At 37.8% G+C, this 19,818-nt stretch overlaps 1 protein-coding gene across 1 annotated transcript in view; it reads left to right on the forward strand.

The window, feature by feature from the left end:
* Positions 1 to 19,818, forward strand: part of hk2 (hexokinase 2) — a 41,264-nt gene that overhangs the window by 13,119 nt on the left and 8,327 nt on the right. The window contains exons 6-15 of the mRNA XM_041999320.1: positions 495 to 594; positions 2,580 to 2,763; positions 5,840 to 6,001; positions 8,681 to 8,914; positions 13,625 to 13,929; positions 14,755 to 14,903; positions 15,185 to 15,304; positions 18,243 to 18,338; positions 19,097 to 19,196; positions 19,333 to 19,516. Coding sequence (XP_041855254.1) covers positions 495 to 594; positions 2,580 to 2,763; positions 5,840 to 6,001; positions 8,681 to 8,914; positions 13,625 to 13,929; positions 14,755 to 14,903; positions 15,185 to 15,304; positions 18,243 to 18,338; positions 19,097 to 19,196; positions 19,333 to 19,516 — 1,634 coding nt within the window. The remainder of the gene's footprint in view (positions 1 to 494; positions 595 to 2,579; positions 2,764 to 5,839; positions 6,002 to 8,680; positions 8,915 to 13,624; positions 13,930 to 14,754; positions 14,904 to 15,184; positions 15,305 to 18,242; positions 18,339 to 19,096; positions 19,197 to 19,332; positions 19,517 to 19,818) is intronic.

Genomic DNA, 19,818 nt, shown 5'->3' on the forward strand with positions numbered 1-19,818 from the left:
GTCTTCTTCTTTGTTATGCATCTCGTGTTCTCCTTCAGTAATAGTGGAACACGTGATTTAAAAGGTCAGATTAATTTGAGTAGTGCAGCGTGAACGCAAACTAGGTCCAGAAGAATGTTGCACCCCTAAATTACCTGAGCCGGCAATCGTATCGACTCTAGGGAACTATCCTGGTGTGAATGCGCCTAAGTAGCAGCCTTCAACTGCAGATCCACAAGGCCCTTCACAAGGATCAAATCTCTGTCGCACATTTTACATCAAAGCCAGAGAAAAAAATGGTTTTAATAGAATCCTCATACTCCTTTGGGTTTTGAACAAATGATTTGTGAGATTGAAAACTATTTATTTTCCTCTTAAATTAAACTTTTTTTGGTAAAATAGACTTCAACCATTCAGTCTTTACATTTAAATAGTTGAATTCAGTTTTTTTTTATTATAATTACTAAAGATTGTATTTGTTTTAATGTAAACAGTTCAATGCAATATCATTGCAGGACTTTGACACTGACATCATGGCAGTGATCAATGACACAGTTGGAACCATGATGACCTGTGGCTATGATGATCTTCTCTGTGAAGTTGGTCTAATTGTGGGTAAGTCCAGTCTAACTGTGACGGTGCTGTGAGTCAAGTGAAAACATCACAAAGCTCAGTAAATATTTGCTCTTTTCCATGGCAGTGAAAGCATATACATAGTGAAGTTTATATATATGTGTAAGTATATATATATATATATATATATATATATAAATATTATACATACAGCTCTTGTAGTTGTGAAGATATGCTTTTCATTTTGAGCATGCCATTTTGAACAGGAGGCAAAAAATAGGCCTTTTGGTGAAGCAGATTCATCACATTGTGACATATTTATACTGTAATGAGGTAATGGGTTGGCTACCTGCTACAGCATCAGAGTCCTTTGTGAATACATAACTTTTTTGAAGCTGACTATAAGGCTGCCAAAATGAGCTTCTCCTCTGTGTTAGCTACCTGTATGTAAGCTACCTGCATGAAACCCAGACTGATGAGTCACCACAGACTAATTATGATGCAGAGAACAGGAAGAAATCAGGCTAATGCAGCATAAGACTATACTAATATAAACTGTTGTACATGTTCATGGTATCTATTATTTGGAAAAACATTGTCCTGATTTATCTCTGCATGATTTGACCTAGAAAGGGATTAGCAGTGATCCTCAGCACTGGTTCATAAGGCCCGCTATCCTTCAGGTATTAGATGCTTCCCTACTGCAACACACCTGATTTAAATTAAATGGATCAGAGAGGGATTAAGAACAGCAAATTTTCAGATGATAATTCACCTTTCAAAGGCCTTGAAGATAAATGAGGGGAGTTGTCAGGAAGGCAATACTAGTTGCTTTGCAGGTAACTATATAAATAGTTCCTCAATCTTGTTTTGTGGCCTCAATCAACTTTAATACAGAAAAACACCAGGATGACCCCTACGAAAATAAGAATGAAGTTAGTAGAAGCCTACTCCACACAGGTTTGCTATCAGGAGAGAGGCATTCTGGACAGGTCACCAATCTATCACAGGGCCTACAGAGAGATGAATAATACGGCTGAACTATTAATTGATTTTAAATCGAAAGTGCAAATTAAAACGTTGCAATTAGCAAATCATAAAGGAGCATGATTAATTCTCATCTTAAATGATGAACGTGTCATACCTGCAGTGTCCACAGTTTTACAAATCCACTGCATGAGTTGTTATTCCTGTCATCTTTCTTGTGCGACACTCATTTAAACATCATGCGACAGCTACACTCAGCTGTGAAATCACGTCTCCTTTTCAGTAATTTAATTTTCCATAAATAACTGAAACACTGTGACACAAAACACCAAGGACACAAAACAGTCCAACTCCTGAAAATGTCCCGATGAAGTGAATAAAAACAGTTTTACTGAGTGGAGCGGCTTTAAATATTCTTAAAGCTCAGTTCTCAGATAACACGTCGATGTTAATGAAACATACAAAGAATATTAGATCCGTATTAAGCCATAATACAACTCAGAAATTCCTATGATGGTAGATTCAGCTGAACAAGCCTTGATGGACATGAAGTTCTCAGCATATAACACAAGTGTTTCCATCTTCACCTCCCTGGTAAAGCTTGAAAATCTCATATTTTAGTGTGATTTTCTGGGGGCTGAAGCGACATATTGACCTCCATGCGTGTGCACACGTGTCTGTGTGTGCACGCAGTGAGGAATAACTCAACCGAGTGCAAGACAGAAAGCATGTAGAGAGAAATCAGATAAATAACATCACACTGTTTAGTTTTTACTACAAGGACAAAGTAAAAACCTGTTGTAGAATAAATATGTCCTTCAGATTTTATTGTTTTAGCCATTTTATATCATCTCATGTGGCGATCCTCTACAGAATGTAAAAAATATATTTCTGTAATAACACTGAACAGAAGCAGGAATTTAAAATTAAATCAATTTTTGTTAGAACAATCGTTTAGCTCTGCTAACTCCTAATGTAATAAAGAATAAAAAAAAATGTTTTTTATTTATTTTGCTGAATTTGAATTCCCTTTCTACAAGGAACGGGGACCAATGCCTGCTACATGGAGCAGATGAGGAACATTGATGTGCTGGATGGAGATGAGGGACGCATGTGTGTTAACACAGAATGGGGTGCTTTCGGCGATGATGGCGCCCTGGAAGACGTACGCACCCAGATTGACCGGGAGCTGGATGCAGGCTCTTTGAACCCAGGCAAACAGCTGTGAGTGTCCAAGCATTTGTGTTTCTCTTGGAATTCAGCTTGATTTAGCGATGCCTTTACTGTTTATAAATGTACTTCTGTTCTTGGAAGTCAGAAGTTCTTTGAACTTCTGTAATTGCTTGGTATCTCCATGCTCTTTCTTTCTAATGTCAGCTTCTGTGGGGATTATCCTGGTTGCTGTCAACCATCAACTATGTCTAGCTGGTTGGTTAACAGCTACTTGGGACTCTTAAAGTGCTACTCAGGATCTCAAGATTGTTTTTGCACACTAATACCTTCGTTATTGTGTGTTTTAGTACTCTAAGTTGAATCTGGTGTTCAGGGCCTTCTGAAGTGCTGTAATGATTAAAGCCTCCCTGCTGTCCTTTACTCTGGCCTTGGTATGCTAATGATGCAATTCATTGAGGGGCTTGGTCTGCCAAGATATTTCCTTGACATCACCTTCTGTCTGATTCTGCCTGAGTCACTCTTATTAGTTTGTAGCAGAGCTGTGTGAGGGGGTGACGTCTCTCTGATTATTCATTGATGCTCCCTGGTTGATCCTCACTCCCACACTCATAAAAATATAAAAATAAACACACTCAGAACGAGGTGAAGATAAGTGAATGCATTATCTTCAGGTGATGATGATGATTTTGTCTTACCCGAGGCCAAGAAATATAAGAAATTGACCTGGTTTTAAAGCCCTACACTACAACTGCCCAGTGAAAATATTTTAATGAGAGATGAGAGCATGAGAGAGCAGCTACGGTATATTGACTAGATACCAGCGTCTGTTTAAGGTGTTTCAAAAGCAAATGTAGTTAATCTGCTTATTGAACATAAGTATTTTGCTGGTTACAGCGCTAAACTTACTTTGTATTAAACACATCTTCTTTAAACTTGCAAACATAAATGGTAATACTGTATATAAGAAAAAAACTATTCTAATCACCTAGAAAATGAGTCTTTGTTACGAGGGTCTTTTTTTCTTGTATGCAGCAAAGCCCTCTAAGACAAGCTTTCTTTATTGTCTTTTTATTAGTCTTCAGTAACAGCTCTCCCGACTTCTTAAAGGATTTTCCAAAGCTTTTCTTTGGATGTTGGCTGCCTTTTGTTTCTTATTTCTGTTAAGAACCCACACTGCTTCAATAACCCAGTTTATGTGCACTGTGCCATACCACAGCCTTTTCTTTTCACTCGAGGAGTTTATGTAACATTTGTGGTTTTCACGTCGTAGACAACATCACTCAGTCTCAAAACAGTTAACTCAGTTTCTTATACACATTTAGTTCTCAGCTATTTTAATTAGTGTCATATAGTCTATTTATTTATTTATTTAGCCAGTCAGTCCTCGCCAAGATAAATTAGCAGTGCAACCCACAAAAAAGAGACATTCACAGAAAAACTATTTAGAAATGAAAATATATAACATAAAAAACTAAGAACCCAACCGATATGAATTTCTACGTCTGTCAGTATAGATTCAGAATTATTAAAAGAGAAGTTACTTTGTAGACTGTAAACTTGATTTTGTGCACTAACATCTGTAACACCAGACCAGCTCATCTTTTTCCACTGTGGTAAAAAAAAAACTTGACTGAAACCCGACGATGTAAACAGAATACCTGTGGATGCATTTTGCTGTTCTTTTTATGTTTTTAAAGAAGCACTATGTAACTTTCTGACCTTTTAAAATAAGTGCTCCTGACTCATTTTGATGGCACAATGACATCTATTATGTACATTTCTGAGACTGTTGTTGCCTAGCAGCATCCTGAAGAAAGAAATATATATTTTTTTTTTTATTGTTATGCTGGATCACTGGACATCAACACACTGGCCATTTTAAGCATGCAACATGGCAGCGAAGAAAGCAAGATGACATTCTCAGGAAGCAAGGAAAATTAAAAAAAAAAATAGACAGCAAGACATAAGACAAGAATCAACATCGGATTGACTTTTATTGGCTGGAGAGAGCTTAGAATAGAGGTAGGATGTAAGATGGACCCGAATTAGGCGTCATTAGGGGCGCCTCACCAAGAAAATGACAAAGTTCAGTTCTGTGACTTGAATTTAAAAATTTAAATGATTTATTCTCTATTAAAATGATTTAAACAATGACAGGTAGCTTTAATTCATGTTCATTTTTGGAAACAAACTCTCACAAGAACAATTCATCAGTAATGTAATAGCTATTTTAAATATTCTCCCCATTGCATGCTTTTATTATTACATCTTAATGATCACAAATTATATCTCGTCATTTCTAGTCATATCTAGTTGCAGCGATTCATTAGTTTTAGCCTAAGTTTTTGTTTAGCTTTTTATTTTATTTTTTTTGTATTGAGGCCACTAATTACATTAGGCTCAGGTACAACCTAATTTCTAAACACATTTTACATAATCCATATTTGTTACCATTTAATATCCGACTTATATCGAGTAAAAGATGGGTCTGCTGTTAGATGTCAGTTTTATCTTCCAACAGGAAATTAAATGCACATTATACTGGAATAATAACGACTAAATGTGCTGGTTTAGCTTCCGACCAACAAGTTTTGCTGATGGAGACATGCTGTTCATAATCAGAATCAGTTAATTTAAGTGTACTACACATATAATTAATAAGTTTTAATTAAATTGTCTTATACCAAAGAAATGTCAAACAGATGGTGATTATCCCATCTCAGTTCTTGCAGAGCCTAATTTTAGCCGTCCAGCCAGACATATGTATATCGTGTCTGGATGGCTCTCTGCAAGAAAGTGTGTTTGAGTTTTCATATCAGAAGCTGAGCTTAAGTCGCCTCCTTTTTAATTTCTATGGGGCAATACAGCATGTAGCATTTACAACAATTTTTCACCTAATACAGTAATCTCAATCTTTTTTTATTTTTGCAACCATCTAATTCAATTTAATATAATATCTTTATTGTCATTGTCCGAGGAACAATGAGGCAGCAAGGCAACACCGGGCAACATACTGCGAACAAACTGCAATTTAAAAAAACAAAGAATAACACAGAAATTCAATGAATATAATTAACCAGAGTTTACAGTAGTGTTTTGTTCTCTTGGTTTGCATGTTGGCTCGCAGGTTTGAGAAGATGATAAGCGGGCTGTACATGGGGGAACTGGTGCGTCTCATTTTGGTGAAGATGGCCAGAGCGCAGCTGTTGTTTCAGGGCAGGACTACATCAGAGCTTCTCACCACTGGACGCTTCAGCACCAGCCACATTTATACCATCGAGAACGACAGGTTAGTTCGTTTGTGTGGATGTGTGTTTAAAACTAAAGCAGAAGTGTCTAGTCAAGAGGGGATTGTGTGTGTGGGGTTTTTTTTTTTTTTACTTTGATGTTCATTTAAGAAATGCTTCTGTTTACAGCATAAAATCACTTGTATATGACTAAATTAAGCCCACAGTCACTGGAAAAGGAAGAGCATCTTCAGATGAAATGTTCTGAACCAAGAAATTACTGAAGGCTCTAAGTCAAGAAATACCATTTTATACTACTTACTGTGCCATTTCCCAAAGTGCACAGACTTGATTCCTCTTCTACTCAAGTGCTTAAAACCAAGTGAGCAGCAGAGATGAAGACATGCGAGAGGCCATCCTTGCTTCAAAGTTGCAGTTTTACACTAATTCTAATTCTACACTGTCCAACAATTAATGTTTCATTCAGAAATCAGCATTTGTTTTTATCATCTGATAAATAATAAATAAAAATATTATCACACCTAATTTTGTAGTGCACATCAATATATATGCATGTATGCATGTATGCATTGTTATTGTAAAGAAACAAATAAATCCATATTTAAAGGGAGACTTGTAGGAACATTCAGAATTGTCATTTCCATAGTTTGGTACATTCTGAGAAGAAAAACGACCTCACTGGTGACAGTCATCCAGCTAAGTGAAGAAATCTCTCCAGGAAGTAGAAATGTCATTATTCAACTCTTACTATAAATAGGCAACTTCATGAGAGAAAATGTTGGAGGAGATTTTGGATCAGATTTCTTTTGGCAGATGAATTACCCAAATTTCCCTGAGGGCTCTCCGAAGGGATTAATAAAGTATTTCTATTCTATTCTATTCTGAAGTCAGTTTGAACCACAATGACAAAATTACAAATTGACAAAATTACAAGCACTGAGGAGCTTTGGAAAAGCTCATGAGCCAATTAATGCAGCATCAGTACAATAGTGGTTGGACATACATGTGCTCGGTAGCATTAAGTCAATAGTTGCTACTTTTTGGTTTCAGACAGTTTCGTTTTTCTTTTTCTGCAATTGCACTTTATACACACACGTCAGAGAGGAAAGTTTTCTGTTGAAAAATTACAAACTGTACATTGATATGCAAACTGATAAAATTTAGAGCCTAAACATGCTGCAAATGCACCACAGGAGTTTTAAGGTTAAAAAGAGAAACACTGCTTTCATCTTAAACTTATCTTTTAAGGACATAAAGTTAGAGAAACAAAACAGAGGACAGCTGCAAGGACAGTCAGACAAAGCACTGCAACAAGAGTAGGAAAGAGATTCTTTGATTATGTCTGGTTGTTTCATTTTCAGCCAGCATGCAAAATATCTGGATAAAGTATTTAAAAAAAATCTAGTTTCATTTCTCTCATTCTTTTATAGTTAATAGGAAACAACAGTGTTGATTTCTAAATATATCCAGATCTACCAGTATGTGTTGTACAAACCTATGTTTAGTAACACACACACAAATATGTGTACAAAAATATACCCAGAGAAACACTGCAAGCAGTTTCTTTAATGTTTGGCTTCATCAAACCTTATTTAAGTTTATAATAGTTATTAAAAAGTGACATTGTGTATTTAAGGCATTAAAAATGAGCAACGTGTCCTTTTATGTGCATTTTCAGTAGATGGGTAAAGGTTTGGATTACGCAATAGCTTGGCACCATATGTCCTCCATCTGGGATTTTGATGTTATTGAACCTTTAAAGGTCCCATATTATACACTTTATTCCCAATCTGAGACCATTCATTAATATCTAAATGAAATATTTCCGCCATGGTATGGACAAATCGACCCTCAGTTTGAGTGCAGCGGCTTCTCTTCACCTCCCTCTTTTTAGCAGCTTCAGAAATGTGCCGTTTATGGTGGGCGGAACCCTGGTGGAGCAGCTCAGCTGTTGGCTCCGCCCATCGCATCGCCCGTCATGAGGTGATTGACAGGTTAATATATTTTCAAGCTATCAGACTAATAAGGCCGAAACGATAAAATAACTGCCAGCTCTTACCTCTCCAGCTGTGTCACGGACAGTTGGTATTGAACCTGGCTTCAGCTTCAAACGGTCGGCGAAGCCTGCTTTCCATGCCCCCATGTTGTGGAAACAGTCCTCTTTGAAATGCTGGCCACAGACATGCAAAACCTTTGGAAGTTTTCCGGGTACATTTCCTCCAAAAATAAAATTAATCCACTCAGTCCTCGTGGGTTCAGTGGATGGAAGTAAAAAAACGTTTTCGTGTTCATTTATGCAGCCACAAACAGAACAGTGCTTCTGTCGCTTAGCCATGTCCGCTAACGAGGGTTGCCGAAGAGGGAAAAACACTGGGCGCTAGGTGATTTTTAGAGGGCGGGCTTTGAGAGCCGGTAGACGGGTCCATCGCTCTGTGGGGAGTGGTTATTGTCCCTTATGACGTCATAACGTACACGCTTTCAAACAAGCTCATTTCAGCGCTTACTTCCCTAGAGGTGGAGCAGGGGGGAGAGAGAGCGCCTGAAAGAGTTTCACACTTACGGGTCTCCTACACATGCGGGGGGACCAGTATGACTGTTCCAAAACCATTAAAAAGTGAATTTTGCATAATATGGGACCTTTAAAGCATAACTTGTGATGGATTTGATAAAGGAATCAGTTACAGCTTTACTGATACAGATTTTTCCTGTTTTACCTGCAGAGAAGAAGACGGTCTGGCGACTGCAGAGAAGGCGCTCCGTGGTCTGGGTCTGGACCCGTCGGCGGAGGACTGCAGAGCTACTCGGCGGGTGTGTCAGATAGTATCTACTCGAGCTGCACACTTGTGTGCTGCCTCTTTAGTGGCAGTGCTGCGTCAGATCCGGGATAACAAAGCGGCTGAAAAGTTGCGTACCACCATCGGAGTAGATGGCTCTGTTTACAAGAATCACCCAAAGTAAGTGATCTGGAGCATCATCCTTATGTTAGTCTTGAATTATGGAGCTAAAAAGTGAATGCTAGTGTAGTTATAGAGGGACGTTGAATAAAACCCTTAACAAAAGCATTGATTGTTTGAATTCTGATTGTAAAGTAAGCATTGAGTGTACGTACATGTCCTTGAGTTCATTTGTGCAAAAACAGGGTATACACTGTTGGATTGAAAAGCACACTGGTGATATTCATTTAATCAGGAAAAACATCTCATTTCCACATGATCATTCTGTACATAACAGTGTTTCCCCTGCTAAATTTAGCAGACGTGGTGGTACCAATGGCCGATATCACTTTTCCTTATTTTCTTTTTTAATTGTCCAGTCAGACAACAGGCACCATAACCAACAACAAATTCAGATTCACATATTTTAAATTAAACATGTCAGTGACACAATTAGCATTCTGGCTGTTATCTTACACCACTCACCTCCCCTGCTCCTCCACTTGACTCTCCTGCTTCCTCTATCTCACCTGTTCTTAACCCCTGGGTTACCCCTGCTTGTCAAACATTACTTAATCCAATAAGTCACTTGCAAATTGCATTAATTTCACATCTGTTCAAGTCTGAATTGGCTATCAAAACTCTAGTATTAAATTATTTAACATCATTCAGGAATCCTGCATGAATCCTGTGGCATTGATGCTGTTACTGATCTGAGCTCTCTTCCTCCGTTGCCTTTTGCTTTTTACAAAAATATTTTAACAGGCTCATCTAAAATTTCAACCAGTGGTTAGTACATGAAGGTGCGTAGATGATAGCATACTTTGTTAAAGCTAACTAGCGTCAACTTCATTAGCCTACAGAAGCGTTCATCAACTTCTTTTTGAAATGTCTATTCAATTTGTGAAATCTAAAGTAACTTATCAGCTACCTTTCCTCTCTCCACACTCCATACACAACAAGCTTGCTCTTGAAGTTTACGTTGCCTACTGCCACAAGAACATCGGTCCACTTATGTGTACACAGTGGATTGATAAGCTGCCACCAGGGTGATTTTCTTAATTACAAATACTGTGTTATTCCCTCGGAGTGCAGAAATGCTTCCTCGCAGAGTGTTTTCTCTGGCAGCAGGTACTAACTTACTTGTATCACGTACACGTGCCCGGTGTTTGCCGTGCACACGCTCCATTTTCAAGGACCCCTTTGAGAACTAAAGAAACAACAATTACGGGCTTAACTAATGAACTTTAATTAAGCCCCACCCCTGTGCAGATATCTGGCAGCAGAGTAGCCTACTACTGCTTCTGGTGTTGGCAATGCTGGTTAAATTAAGAAATGTTCACTTTGTGCACATTAAACGATTTAATTGTTGGCATTTTGAAGGCATGGCACTAACAAAATAGGGACGGGCGATACTAACGTTTTTCCTGTCGATACGATACCGTTAGTTTATGGTACTTTTTCACCGATACCAATACTGATATCAATAATTCTTGGACCTTAAAGGAAATATTATGATTGTACACTGTGAATTAATATTTTTATTGCAAGAGCAGTATGAAATGAAAATAAGCTAAAGAACATCAGCACTTAAAAGAAATGTTTTTAAAACAATAATAAATTATACGGGTGAGTAAATTTAACAAAAATAAGATAAAATAAATCTTTTTAAAACGATAAAACAATTAAACTGCACGTTTTGTATCAGCAGTCTGGTATCTCGATTAGGGCTGTGTGTCTTCACTGGTCTCACTATTCAGTTCTATTTTGATTATCTTGTTAACGATTCAGTTAGATTTAGAGATGCATTGTGGGCATTTTGCAGGCATCCTCAGTTTTCTTTATCACTGCACATTATTACTTTCTTCATCAATAAAAACAGGCAGTCAGATAATAATGAACTCTGTTTATTTATAATTATTTCAGAAATCAATCTCAATGTCCTGATATTAACAAACATCAAAAACATGTAAACAATTGTGTTATTTTCAGCTTCATTGTTGAAATTTATTTTTCCACTGCCAAAAAAATCAAGAACATCATTATTATACTGTGACTGTCTTTTGTCAAAAATGGTAAGCAGTGGCAAGATTTCTAACAGTAAAACAGTGTGTTTTGGCCCTTTGGTCTTTCAGTAGTCCGTTCAAACAGAATATGGGAGGTAAAATCTTTTTCATGTTTTCCTTTATGACCAGAAAACATTTGCCTGTAAGTATTCTAGTCAGTTTGTAATTGAACACAGTAAATATTGTTGCAGTAAACATTTGATAATGGACAAAGTTGTTTTAATCCCTTTAGTCCGTTCGCGCATGCTAACCGCTAGCTTGCCAATTGTATTTTCCATAGACTTTAGCCATAAGCTAACTTGTTGGTTTTTATACATTTTCGTGTGTAACGTTACGTGATTTAATTGAGACAATGAATGTATTTCCAGTGAGATGTTGATGTATTTTGTAAGTTTGCTTAGTGTTACAGTTTTCATAAGTAAAGGTTTCAAAACAGATCCAGCCTCAGATCTGCCGAGCTGTTGCAGCATCTAGATCAGGCATGTCAAACTGGTCCAGCAAAGGGCCGTGTGGCTGCAGGTTTTTGTTCCAGCCAGCCAAGAGCACACAGTTTGACCAATCAGCTGTCTGAAGACTGAGATCAGTTGATTGAATCAGTCAAATCTGGTGTGCTGCTGCTTGGTTGGAACAAAAACCTGCAGCCACACGGCCCTTTGCTGGACCAGTTTGACATATGTGATCTAGATCATGCCACACATGCAAGTGGCAATTATGCGCATTATTATAATCGATTGTTTTGTTACTGCATTGATACAGAATCGTCCACGTCCGTATCGCAATGCATCTTAGATACGATTAAATTCAACACCCCTAATCTCGATACTCACAAAAATATCAAATCAAATATTTTGACATTTTAATATTGACTTATTTTTTTGTTTTTCCCAGCAGTAGTTGCACAAAGAATATGCGACAAGTCACATAGCCACTCCGTGAAATGTTAAATACCTGCTCTGTCAGTATTTGTTAGATTAAAATAGGCTTTATTTCAGTACTTGACTTCAAACTACTTGTCGGGCTCTCAAGTGTAGGCTTTGTTCTGTTTTATATGCCAGAAGGAAATATCAAAGCTGATCACAAGACTATAATTGACTGAGATCTCTCATGTTTTTATATTGGATATATTCAGTCCAATTGTGTTTCAGTATGTATATTCTTTTGTGCACACACAGATGCTAAAGATCTATTTACATTTTTTTTGTGACTTTTTTTCTTTGCTTGTTTGCATATATTTGTGGTCAATAAGATTTGTGTATCATCTTGTGATGCATTTTGAGGTTTGATTTGTTCTGTAACCCTGCAGGAGATTTTAAATTTAACAAGCACAAATTGCTTCTCATCTGTTTTCATATCTCTGCTATTTAATTAGTTTATTTTCCCAATGTGGAAATAAACTAATTATATACACTGACAAATGATGCTTAAAACAAAACAAAAAACTTAGAAATACGTATCAGTACTAAAAATAAGGATCTAACTAACCTATTTTTTAATTGACAGGTTTTAGCACAGCTCCTTCACTTGGTAACAGCTGAAAACATGTTGAGCTCACAACACAAAAGTTGGCTGCTGTCGCCAGCAGTAAACTAACTCATGGTTTATACTGTTGTAAATACCTCTAATTGTCACACACTGGGTAACACCTTTGCCAGGTCAGAAAACAGTTTCTCACTTCTCTTGGTTCTTTGAGCTATGGTGTATTTTTAAAATAAAAAAGGAGCAAAAGAAGTATTTTAGATGAATCTTTGAAATAATTATGCAGTTAAGGTTTTTGTACCATTAGACAGATCTATCCCTTCTGGCATGTAAGATTCAGACTGTTTATTAGGTAAAAGATACAGCAGACAAAGGAGCGCTGGCTTTGACTTTTACATGGATTTCAATGTAAAATCCCTGACACCAATAACAGACGCTGGCATTTTAAAGGCAGGGATTGTGTAATAAAATCTCCAGAAGAGATTTAAGTGAGAAAAGACATGAAACTGAGGTGCAAACAGAAGTTTTTTTTTTTTTTTATCCTAAAGCAACACTTCACTCCTTTGTGATAAACAGCAATGGAAAATGTCAAGATAAAGCAAACAACCTTGCAGTAAAGGTGAAATTGAAATTTAGTGGCAAACATTAGTATGAAACTCTCTGTATTGATAAAGTTTATATTATTGTTATTTTTTCCTCAATGGTATATGCTATAGAATATTGTCCTTGGTATTTGAATGAAGTTTGCAATTCTATTATCTTCACAACCTTGAAACTTGGACTGTATTGTACACAGCATATTGGAGCAGCACAAAATCCATTTCACATCCACTGTTCACCTGAATCAGCTGGAAAAAACTAAGCAAAATATTCTGAAAATAATTTTTATTTAGGAGGTAAATGCAGCATGATTTTCTCTGCTTTTTGCATTTACTTTCTTTCACAAAAGTGTTTTTCAGTCACAGTATTATGGATTCTAACGGAAGATGATTGTTGAAACAATCATACTTACAGAAATAGTGCACAATGAACACTGCAAAAAGTTTTAATTGTCTTGGAATTGTCTTGTCTTGGAAAGGCAGCAGAGTTATGATTGCAACTGTCTGTACTTACAGTGTGTGCAAAAGAAATAAATGGAAAACTTGACAGAACAAAGAACAAGAATTTGACAAAATGTTCTGTTTTATAGATTTTCCAGAAGACTCCAGAAGATGGTGCGGCGACTGGTGCCGGATTGTGACGTGCGTTTTTTGCAGTCACAGTGTGGCAGCGGGAAAGGTGCCGCTATGGTAACGGCAGTAGCTTACCGTCTCGCTGCTCAGCAGGCTGAGCGTAAGCAGATCCTCGATTCCCTGCGTTTAAGCCGTGAACAGTTGCTGGAGGTGAAGAGGAGAATGACAGAGGAGATGGTGAGAGGCCTGTCGAAGCAAACTCATGACCAGACAAGTGTCAAGATGCTTCCCACCTTTGTCAGGTCCACCCCAGATGGAACCGGTAGGCTTAAGAGAAAATATGACACCACCAACTTTTTACTAAGTTCAGGCTCATTTTTATTATGTGTGCATGGACAGGAATTTACAAAAGTCTTGAGCCACTTTTATTTCTTTATAAAGAAGCCAAAGTTTATTGTAACCTCTTAAAGTGGTCTTAAGAATCTTGAGCAATAGCTCTCCAGGCTTTCTGATGGTCTTTCAAAAAAATGTTTTAAACTTCCCAAAACATCCTCAAAACTGAGGAAGTGTCAGGCCTAATAAGCTGTTTTCAGTAGATAAACAGTATCCAAGACGTGAGAGATACATCTGCACCTTCAGTTGATCCGTCCACTGTTCATTGAGGCCTCATTAGAAATGGTTTCTATGGAACGTTGCCTATCAGGAGGTCATTCTTAAGGAAGGGAAACAGGAAGAAAAGACTGATGACAAGTGAGACAAGAACCTGACTGAACATCAGTGGCGACAGGTCTGATGGAAGGACGAGTCCTCCCCACAGCTTGGACCTCAACATTCTTAAGCAGTTTCATAGTCAGGATGTTAGAAATTATTGCAGTAAAAGCTGAGCTAAAATCTTGTGGCAAAAAAACAGAACAACAGGCAGCCAGTGTCCAAAAAACAGCTTTAAATGTCCTGGAGAACTATTACTGAAGACTACTTCGAGAAATTACTAGAAAACTTCTTCAAACTATGTTAAAGAATAAAGATGGTCATACCAAATAATACTTTTCAAGTATGTTAGAATTGTACAACAAAAAATTAGGGATGGATCAAGACTTTTACACAAGCCTGTATGTGATAATGCGTCTTGCTTCTTCTGTCCTGTCAGAGCATGGAGATTTCTTGGCTTTGGACCTTGGGGGCTCCAGCTTTCGGGTGCTCGTGGTGCATCTGCGGAGTGGAAATAAACATAACGTGAAAATGCGCCAGAAGATCTACAGCATCCCTCAGGAGATCATGCAAGGCTCTGGGGAAGAGGTAATAAATCACTGTGGCTTAATGTCAGTATCATTATCAATGGGTGATTAAAGCAAATTGTAAGTTTTTGTCTAATATGGAAATAAATGGTCTGCTTTAAATTACAGCAGTTAAGCAAATAAGCACTGAGCCATTTATTTGACTTGCACCTAATTTGTAGATGAACTTCCCTTTGAAGATATACAGCTTTAATAAATGTATAAATAAATACTCATTAGGTGTTAACAGCACACGGAAGCTGATGCTAATCATGTTTTTTGCCTGCATTGCCTTGGTTTCAGCTGTTCAATCATATTGTGGACTGCATTACGGACTTCCTGGAGTACATGGGTGTGAGAGGGGCGTCCTTGCCTCTGGGATTTACATTCTCTTTCCCCTGTCATCAAAGCAAACTGGAAGAGGTAATATTTTTTATTCTACATTCATTATATGTAAAATACATAAGCAAAGCTTATAATAAAAAATTGCCTCTACAAGTCCTCATTTCAGTGTTAAAATACCATTTCATAAAACATATTCTGGTTCTTTAAAACAAACCTACCATTAATTCATTCGTTGTAACAAATAGCAAATTCAGGTGAAGTAGTGGAAAAAAATGAAAATGCATCATACTTGACATTTCTGAAACAAATACTTGGGACTTGCAAGTATGAGGATGCAAATGAATCTTGAATTAAAAGAGAGCGCTTGTAGATCTTGAAGAGCTGTTGCGTGTGGCTGACTCCCAACAAGAACTGTCAGGTGAAAGAAAACAAATTAAAGACGTTCTTCAAGAAGGCAATTTAGCATAAAACCTGTCCTAAAAAACAGCACGTATGCTTGTATCTGTGTGTGTGTGTGTGTGTGCCTGACTTCATGTTTAAAAAAAAACATCTGATATAATATAAAATATTTAAAATCTGTAATAAGACTAAATCAGTTAAAACCAATTTAGATGAGTGAAATCAAACAAACTGTTCACAAAATTATAAAACACTCTCTCATAGAGGAACATAGAGGAACATAGAGGAACATTGAGGAACGTTCTTTCTAGTCTTAAAGACAGAGAAGCTGTCGGCGTTTCACGCTGAGACTGGTGGTTTCACAAGAGAGAAGCCTGAAAACTAAAAGCTCTTTCTCTCATTCTGGACCGAGAGACTTGAGGAAACAAGTAAACCAGCCAAGCTTGAGCAAAAAGCTGTGATGGGATTGTAGGAGATCTTTCATATGAGAGAGCAATGCCATTTAGGGCTTCATATGTAAAGAGGAGGATTTTAAACTGTATTCTGGACTTAACTGTGAGCCAGTGTAGGGAAGCTAAAACGGGGGAAATATGATCTCTCCTAAAGATACCAGTCAGAGTTTTTAATCAACTGAAAGAGTTAGAGGGAGGTTCGTAGACAACCAGCCAAAACAGCAATGCAGTGCTCTAGATCAGGGCTACTCGACCTGCGACCTGCGAGGGCCACAGTCTTGCAGGTTGTCAGTGTGTCCCTGCTCTAACGCATCTGGCTCCAACTAAATGGATCCAACAGCCTATCGAGCTCTGCACAATGAGTTATTAATTTGAATCAGGTGTGTCGGAATAGGGCCGCATTGAAAACCTGCAGGACTGCACATATAAAATGCATACATTCAAGTCTGTTAAGGTCTATGAATAGGCTCAAATCAAAATTTAATAATAAATTATTTAACATTGTTCAGGAATCCTGCATGAACCTTGTGGCATTGATGCTGTTACCTGACCAGAGCTCTTAACTAGCAGCGGCACTTCCAGCAGTTTGCCAGAGCTGTTGCCACATGTCAGCGCGACAACGCCAACATCTCAGACTAATACAGTTCAGAACCACCTTGTTCTTCCTCCACTGCGTTGTGTAGCTGAGGGGATTCTGGAGGGGGAAAGTCTTCCACCTCTCCCCATCACCACACTGCATACCGTGTTCACATGCAGAGCAGATGTCTGACAGCAGAGTAGCCTCTGTTGTTGTGCAGGTTCAATTAAGAAATTTGACATTCATATAAAACAGTTTAATTTTTGGCATTTTGAAGGCGTGACGCTAATAATATGAGTCCATGGAGGGGAAACACTGGAAGAAGATGGCAGTCATTACCGCTGCACTGCATGCACAGGAGAACATTGACATTTTGGACATTTTCTTTAATTCCTTCAGTCTGATGTATGTTTGGTGATGCTGAGGTCATTTTTGGAATGATGATGTATGTCACAGCACAGCAAAGCACACTTATGTTTCTTCAGGAAAGATGTGTCATCGCATTGACAGGACCGGCAAAAGGTCTGAAAATTACATTTCAACTGCTGTATGAGAAAGTTTCAACCTGACAGTGGAGATTAATGGTTTTACTCAGTAATGTCCTTCAAGAATTCAAGCTGTCAGAACAGCCAGAGGTGTTTTTTTTTCCTCCTCTCCTTGATCTGGCAGAAACAAAAAGAAACACTATTGTTTATAGGACAATTCAAAACCCCTGTCTGAAGTCTGTTGGTGGTGCTCTGCAGGCATCTGAAGCATAAAGAGGACCTTTAGAAAGTCTCTTCATAGGAAATCTTATCTTACATTCTCATCATGACATGTAGCATTAAAGGTTTGAAATTTACCATCTCTGCAACACTGACACAATTTAGAAAGAAGTCCAGCCCGGTGGTGAAATAGGACCAAGACATTTTTTTTTAATCCAAAATGAAAAAAATATATTCAGACTTTTATGAGAACACAAACTCTTCAGCTACAGAACTTGGAAAAAGATCGATCCTGCTTTGAAATACATATACAAAATATACACAAAATATGTTTGAGAAATACACAGGTTTGAGTAAACAAGCCAAAGAATCTCACAAGATGAAACAAGGATGGAAAGAACCACAGCACTCCAGAAAATATGATAACTCTGCAGGGGTTGCTGCCTTGCTGAAGTAATCAGATTCTTCATTAACTTATTTATTCATTTATATATCTTAAACCTTTAGCTAAGATGTTTTGACCACATGTCTGTAAGAGGATGATTTGGTAAAGGAAGGTGTGTTCATCTCTGTCAGGTCATTTGTCCACATGGGTGCATTGTACTTACTAAATTAAAAAAAGCAGGTTTACCTCATTACCAAAGAAAGGTTTCAGCTGTTTCACATGTTTGTTGAGTTAAAAGAAACATGGTTTTCTCCTATTAATCATATTAATCATACACAGATTTATGTTTATTTAGAACAGACAACACACATTAGATGTTGAAATAGGGCAATTTTAGCTGTATATTGTATTTCCACATAATTTTGTCAAAGCAAATAATAAAATGCAGGTAGCTTTTAGTGTCTTTTTAGTGTCCTTCATAAATCTGATATTTGTCCAGGGGATTCTCCTCAAGTGGACAAAAGGTTTCAAAGCCAGTGGCTGCGAGGGGAGAGACGTCGTTACCTTACTTAAAGAGGCTGTTCACCGCAAACAGGTCAGTGTGCCCATATGTATGTTTCTGTTTTTATACATCTATGGCTCTATCTGGATTTTACAGGTTTAGATCTAGAGGGGTAGCTATAAAGTCATATACAGACAGAAATGCTACAGATCCCAGGCTGAAATCCTCATTTGGGTCTGAGAGAAACAGCCTGAGGTTATTTGTGTTCTGGTTGCTGTTGATCACAGTGGAGCTTTTGATATGATCTCAGGGCAGATACACACTGTTTTCATTTCTGAAAAAAAAAAAAAAACTAAACAAAATTATTTACACAGCACAGAGCAAAACACTGGTGATTAATTAATTTGTTTGTTTATTTATTAAGCCTCAAACACTATTCATTTTCGTAGGAAACATATTTATATGGCTTACGGCTAAAAATAAAAGTCAACTGGTTGCTTCCACATCAGAGATGAACATGCAGGATTATTTTTGCTATCAGGGCCTCCTGTCATGGAGCGTTGCGTATTGAATTGAGACACATACCCTCTGGCTGCAAATGGCCTCTGACTGGGACTCAAGCTTGGGCCGGATACATGAGGAGCTTGAGTTTCTGTATATTAAGCACCCTCTCAACCATTATCCCAAGATCCGACTCCTTCATTTTATTTCCAGTTCTCCACATTTTTGGCTTTGTCCTTTTTTATTTCATTTCCAGTTTAACATATCTACATGTAAAGTCATAAATGTTTTTTTTTCTTACACGTTTTTTAACTTGGTAGCTGAAAACTGACTCTTGTTCTTATATTCAGGAATTTGACCTCAACTTTGTGGCAGTAGTAAATGACACAGTGGGGACTATGATGACCTGCGGCTATGAGGACCCCAAATGTGAGGTGGGACTTATCGTAGGTAAGTCTGTCTACTCCTTCACCTTCCACGCTTTTAACTGTGAGCAAACTTTTGATTATTTCTTTGTGATGCTGCTGCTTAGAAATGATGGTTTTATCTAGTGAAGGTGTATGTATTATTCTTGTTTTTAATTCAGGAACTGGGACCAATGCCTGCTACATGGAGGAAATGAACAATATTGAAATGGTGGAAGGCAATGACGGCCGTATGTGTGTTAATGTGGAGTGGGGAGCATTTGGTGAAAACGGTGAACTGGACGACTTTTGCACCCAGTTTGATCACGCTGTTGATGAATGCTCTAACTTCCCTGGGAAACAGAGGTATTTAATGAGTAGTGGAGACAAACTAAAACATGCAAAAGTCCTACAAAACACTTTCGTTTGCTTTCTTTCTCTTGCCCTAGAAACACAGTAGGAGCCACGGTGTTACACTAGTTGGATTGTCTGTTATGGAACTGTCTCTATTCCTGTTCTCATTTGGTACTAATATGTGTCCTGAATGATCTAATCACAGTTGCTCGGGGCTAAATGCAAAACTGAATGCACTCTGTGAGGATTGAGGGCCCTTTCTGAGATCTTCCAGGATGCCTAATAGATGCATTCTGGGAACACCCTTCATCTGA

The sequence above is a fragment of the Melanotaenia boesemani genome, chromosome 11 (genome assembly GCF_017639745.1).
Source record: "Melanotaenia boesemani isolate fMelBoe1 chromosome 11, fMelBoe1.pri, whole genome shotgun sequence".
NCBI lineage: Eukaryota > Metazoa > Chordata > Actinopteri > Atheriniformes > Melanotaeniidae > Melanotaenia > Melanotaenia boesemani.